General features: G+C 35.3%; 1 protein-coding gene across 1 annotated transcript; it reads right to left on the bottom strand.

The window, feature by feature from the left end:
• Positions 1-5,029, bottom strand: LOC134259686 (titin-like). The gene is made up of 8 exons (XM_062742281.1): positions 4,768-5,029; positions 2,037-2,297; positions 1,397-1,690; positions 944-1,249; positions 690-791; positions 517-538; positions 312-406; positions 1-223 (listed from the first exon to the last, which is right to left on the bottom strand). The coding sequence occupies exons 2-8, from the start codon at positions 2,269-2,271 to the stop codon at positions 48-50; spliced, it is 1,230 nt and encodes a 409-aa protein (XP_062598265.1). The 5' UTR covers positions 2,272-2,297; positions 4,768-5,029; the 3' UTR covers positions 1-47.
• Positions 5,030-5,494: the final 465 nt, after the last annotated feature.

Here is a 5,494-nt window from a genome sequence, read left to right as displayed (position 1 = left end):
ATAAAAAAAAGATGCAATTATTTTTTGAAATATATTACAAAGAAATATTAAGTAATCGGTTTCGGTAACTTCTTGGGCTTTGGTTTTATCTCTGGTTTTAATTTGTCTTTCGAGGACTTAACTAGACTTGTGTTTTCATAAATCCTTTCTACGACTTGATCTTTTTGTTGAGGTTCTGAAGAGTACAAATTATTGATTGATAATTCTGACGGCCATTCTGTATCTAAAAAAAAAATTTAAAAAAAACGTTAATTGGATATTTCAAAGATTCAAAAATAAATCTAAGAGATTATTCAATTTAGTTTACATACCAGGATTTCCATTCTCTCTGTTTTGATACGTGTATTTTTCATACAAGTTGATGTCTTCGGTTTTTCCCTTTTCAATTGCATCATATGGTCCTGACCTGAAAGGAAGACTGGTTTAAAGTTTTAATGTGCCCAAAAATTACAAAATTTTAATTTAAATTATATGAAAACATTTGTTAACTAAAAACCTCACTTGAAAATTACGAACCTTGCTTTCTTGGCTTTTCTCTCTACAAAAAAAAAACCCATTTTGTATAAATAAAAAATATTTTCCCTGCTTGTTCTTAAAGTATTTTAGCAAGTTTCCTAGTTGTCAAAAACTAATCAAATAAATGAAATACAAGTACTTCAACCTTAAAATGTTTGAATTGTCTGTGATACCTTGAAAGTAATTATAAGACACAAAGGCCAATGCTGCAATGCTCAGAGCGAGCAAGATTCCCAAGACAGTTCCAGTAGCGACGCTTGCAGTCCACGTTTCCTCTAGAATTGATAAAAAGTAATTCGTATTTATGTTTAGAGGTCAAATGCTACAATTTAACAACTGAATAAAGTGATATTTTTTTTAATTATTAATCGAAAATTTACTCTTTTTCATGTGCAAGTATTAATTTAAAGAACTGGATGATGATAACCATTTTTAGTTTCCGTGGTGCAGTCGACAACTGATGACAGAGAGACGCCATATCTATTAATGGAGGCCACTCTAAAGAAGTACTTTGTATTGTCTTGTAGACCGGAAACTGTGACATGTAAGAGTTCTTGTTCAATTCTTTCAGGTGTGAGGCCTGAGCCGTTGAAAAAGGCTACACTGTCAGGTTTTGTCGAGTATTGAACAAGTGAATTTTGAGCTTCGTAACCAAAGTAAGAGGACTGCCAAGTAATGTAAGCTTTTCTGTTTCCACAAGAAACAAATACTTGATCTGTTTTTAAAGGTTTGCCTAAAAAACAAGATTAGTTATGGAGTTTGATATACACTATAGTTTAAATGTGACCATGTTCTTTCAAAACATCTCTTAAATTGATTTATGATGCGTTTCTTCAGTTTTATTTTTTTTAAACGTTACTTAATGTAAATATTAATTTACTTTCAGGGTGAACATTAATATCTAGTATTCTTGTTCCGTATGCGTTTGAAACAATCATTTTATATGTCCCATGATCCTTTGGCTGAATATTTGACTTGCGCAGTTTGATGCGGTAGATGTTCGTTGTAATGGTGGATATTCTGAGACTGATGTCAGTATTTGGAGCACCGTTTGGGAGAGTCAGAGTGTAGTTCGGCTGTGGATACGATAAGATGGTGACCTGACCGTCCATGTATTTGTTGTTTCCTATTGAAATGAAAACCGAACTCCCAGAGGAATTTAAACGCGGTGAACCTACAATTAAAAGAACAAGCTAATTTAGAGAATCCGTGTCCCCCGCTTAGGAAAAAAGACTAGATCCGCGCATTCTCTTCTTTTTTCTAAGCGACCGTGGACATACATTCTCTGAATTAGCTTGTTTTTCGTGTATGCATGATACTTTGGCGAATATAATAAGATTTCTCATTATAAATGAAGTTCAAAAACAGATGATAAGTTCTTGAATATCTTGGCCAATGTATTTATCAGGATTCGGGATACATAGCAAGCAAGCAGAATATTTTGAACATTATCTATCACTGAAACTTGTATTAATCACTAGATTGGTCTCAATTTCATTAAAAGCACTATTAGTACATACAGTAGACATAGAGGTATACAGTTGTTGAGGAGTTATTTTGGATCCCATTGCTAGCAACTACCCTGAATTGCACCGTATCAGTACACTGAGCCGAGGATAAGGTGTAAGTCGAATACCCATTTACAGAACTCTGAGTATAAAGTAGATCACTGCCCCTGAACCAAGACACTCTAGAGGGCGGGTTACTGGTCACCGTGGCGGTCATGCTGGCCCGTTGTCCCTCAGAGACCGCCATTGTCCCTCCAGTAAGAGTAGGTCCATCTATAGAGAATAAATATTGTCTTCAGTGCAAATGTAGATGATTTATAGAAATTTTGATTATTCAGTGATTGAAGAGAAAACCTTAAAACTGCCAGGTTGGACCACTTTTCATTTTTTTAGATAAAGGATATACATCTCTTATATGGAAAATTCAGTGTTCATAATCAATAGTTTCAGCAAAACTAATATTTTTTTTTAGGTAAAACAAGGTTTAATTTTTATATTTAAAAAAAAATCTTTAAAATCATATACATATACAAGAGGCCCATGGGCCTTGTAGGTCACCTGAGTATCATGTAACAACTTTCCAGTGATTGTATTTGGTTCGTGATTTAATCCCAAAGCCATGAAGGTCATAAATTTTGAAAGAGGCACCATTGCAAGAGCAGATTTCAAAGCCTTAATTTACTTTTAGTCAAAGTAACCCCCCCCCCGTAACCCTTGACCCAGCAGCCCTGAAAATATCTATTTTGAAAGAGGCCCCTTTCTTCAACATAAGGCCAGCATTTTTTTTTATTTTTAGGATTAGTTACGAACATCATTCATGAAAAAGTCCCGAAAGAGAAGGAAATAAAAAAAAATTTTTTTTTGGATAAATCAATTATTAACATTTGTATATTCTTCTTTATGCTATCCTAACAAGCTCCTTACCACTGGACACATAATGCTTACAAATAGGAAAGTAGAACATTTAATTGCTTATTTCATCACTGATCAAAATATATTTTAGCAAATCAATTCTTTAAAACTCTTTCAATATATCTTCATTTTTTAAATATGTGTTAGGTGAATGTGTAGACAATAGACATTGTTCTAAAATATACTTGATGCCTAAAATTATAATTCCTATCATAAAACAGACAGGGAATATTGCGGAGTAGGGTGAACATTTTTTCAATTAAGTGTAAAATAATTTTTCTGGCTGCCACAACCGATACTACATGCCTGTATATATTTGTATATACTTTCTTTTTAATAGTTGAATTTTTTTTTTTATTTCTTCAGGGTTTTGTTTATTTCTTCCTCATCTCCCATGATTTTATTCATTACATCTGATGCTTAAGAATGATGCTTAGACTGTAAGCTATAACATAGACCTAAGCAATATCGGTGGCAATAGCTACCACGGGCACTTTTAAACCTGTGGGGAGGAAAATAATTCACAGACATACTTTTGATTGAAACGAATTCGAATGTATAACATAATTATCTCACCAGCATGTCACTGTGCAACAAAGTCGTCAGCATTTTATTTGTCCTTTGAACGGGTGAAACGTTTTGAATGGCACTCTTATAGATGAATTTTACAATAAACCAAGCTATCTTTGCAGATCTAGCTTGATTACCCGCCAAGTTCGATCTTAAAACCGGAAGTACGAGTTCGTAAATATGAAATCTCGATCCCCACTCAAATTTGACATCAGAAAGAAAAAAATGTTTTTTTTTTTTTTTCTGAAAATTCAAACCCTTGAGCGGTGGGTTTGTAAACCTGAAAATAAAATAAATCCTGGCCTTAAATATGTAATTACATCATTGGAATACTAACCAGGAGCAAAGAATAAGATGTTCAAAGAATTCATGCATTTCACTATATAATCATTAGAGCCCCACCCTAAAACAAGAACCCCTGACCCAGGGGCCCTGAAATTCACAAATTGGGAAGAGGCAGTCTTATTCAACATAACTATGGACTTGGTTAGTTTATTTAATGCCCAGGAGTAGAGAAGAAGATTTTTAAAGAATTAATGTATTTTCACTTTCTAATCAATAAAGCCCCGCCCTAGCACTAGAACCCCTGACCCAGGGGCCATGAATTTCACAATTTTGGTAGAGGCCACCTTATTCAACACAGCTATGTACTTGGTTAGTTTATTTCATGCCCAGGAGCAGAGAAGAAGATTCTCAAAGAATTTATGCATTTTCACTATATAATACATTTAGCCCCGCCCTAGCACTAGAACCCCTGACCCTGGGACCATGAATTTCATAATTTTGGTAGAGGACTCAATGCTGATTACATCATGCAAACAGTTTGACTGCTTGATGTCCAGGAGTAAAGAAGAAGATTTTTTTCAAATTTCATTAATTTAACAGGTTTTTGCCCACCCCTCAGGCCCTAGGGGGACAGGGACCATGAAATTCACAATGTTTGTTTCCCTTTACCCATAGATGCTATGTGCCAAAATTGGTTGAAATTGGTTGAGTGGTTGCAGAGAAGAAGCTGAAAATTTTCAAATGTTCACGCACGACGCACGACGACGGACGAAAACGGATAGCAATAGGTCACCTGAGTTTACTCAGGTGACCTAATAAATGCATTGCTTTTTCGGTAAGTTTATTTCATTTTTTGCTTCATACTTTTTTTTACACCTGAAAAAATCAAATAGCAAGGTAATTTCGGCAATCGAATGAAATTTTCTATGAAAAGAGTGACATTCAAGGTTAAGAAGGATAAATAAATTAGACGTACACAAAACATCCACAAGGAATGATTTTTCTCCTCTGCCTTTTCCTCCCCCTGAATACGAATTTTCTGCGACACAGTTATATGTTCCATTTTGACCTCTCCTAATGTTATTCAACACAAGCGTATAGCCGTACTGTTGGACGCCGTAAATTCCTTCTTTGGTCCAGAAGATATTTGTTGAGGACGGATTTCCTTTGGTGACGTTGCACTGCACTCTGACTTCGTCATGTTCCACTCGTCTTATGTCAGAGATATCGGATACCAAAGGAGGATCTAAATGACGTGTAATCGAATAAAATCGAATGGCTTTTAGTTCCTCAAGCAATAAAATGATTGAATCAATAACTTTGATCAGTTTTATTTCAGAAGATACCACTTTGAAAGAAAGAAAACCCGCAAAAATTCTGATTTTTATATGCATTAGAAATGGGAACTAAACAAGAGGCCCATGGGCTAACCTGAGTAACTTTGGGATGCCTTTCTTTGCCAGATTTCCCCCTTGTAATACCAATTATGGCCCCGCCCTAAACCCCCACCCCCACTCCAGCTCATGATTTTAATTATTAACAATCTATAATACCCAAGGATGCTTCCACAAAAGTTTCAGCTTTTCTGGCCCCATGGTTCTTGAGAAAAAGATTTTAAAGGCAGAGATGTTTTACCGGGTGGTAAATTCCAGGTGAGGGAGGGGCTTATTTTGTACAGGTGTGAATGCCTGGGGGGCTAGCAG

This window comes from Saccostrea cucullata, unplaced genomic scaffold (genome assembly GCF_032062105.1).
Source record: "Saccostrea cucullata isolate Sc308-1 unplaced genomic scaffold, CSIRO_AGI_Scuc_v1 ctg13634, whole genome shotgun sequence".
Taxonomy (NCBI): Eukaryota; Metazoa; Mollusca; class Bivalvia; order Ostreida; family Ostreidae; genus Saccostrea; species Saccostrea cuccullata.
Note: the sequence above shows the minus strand (reverse complement) of the source record. Positions and strands in the feature narration are given on the sequence as shown.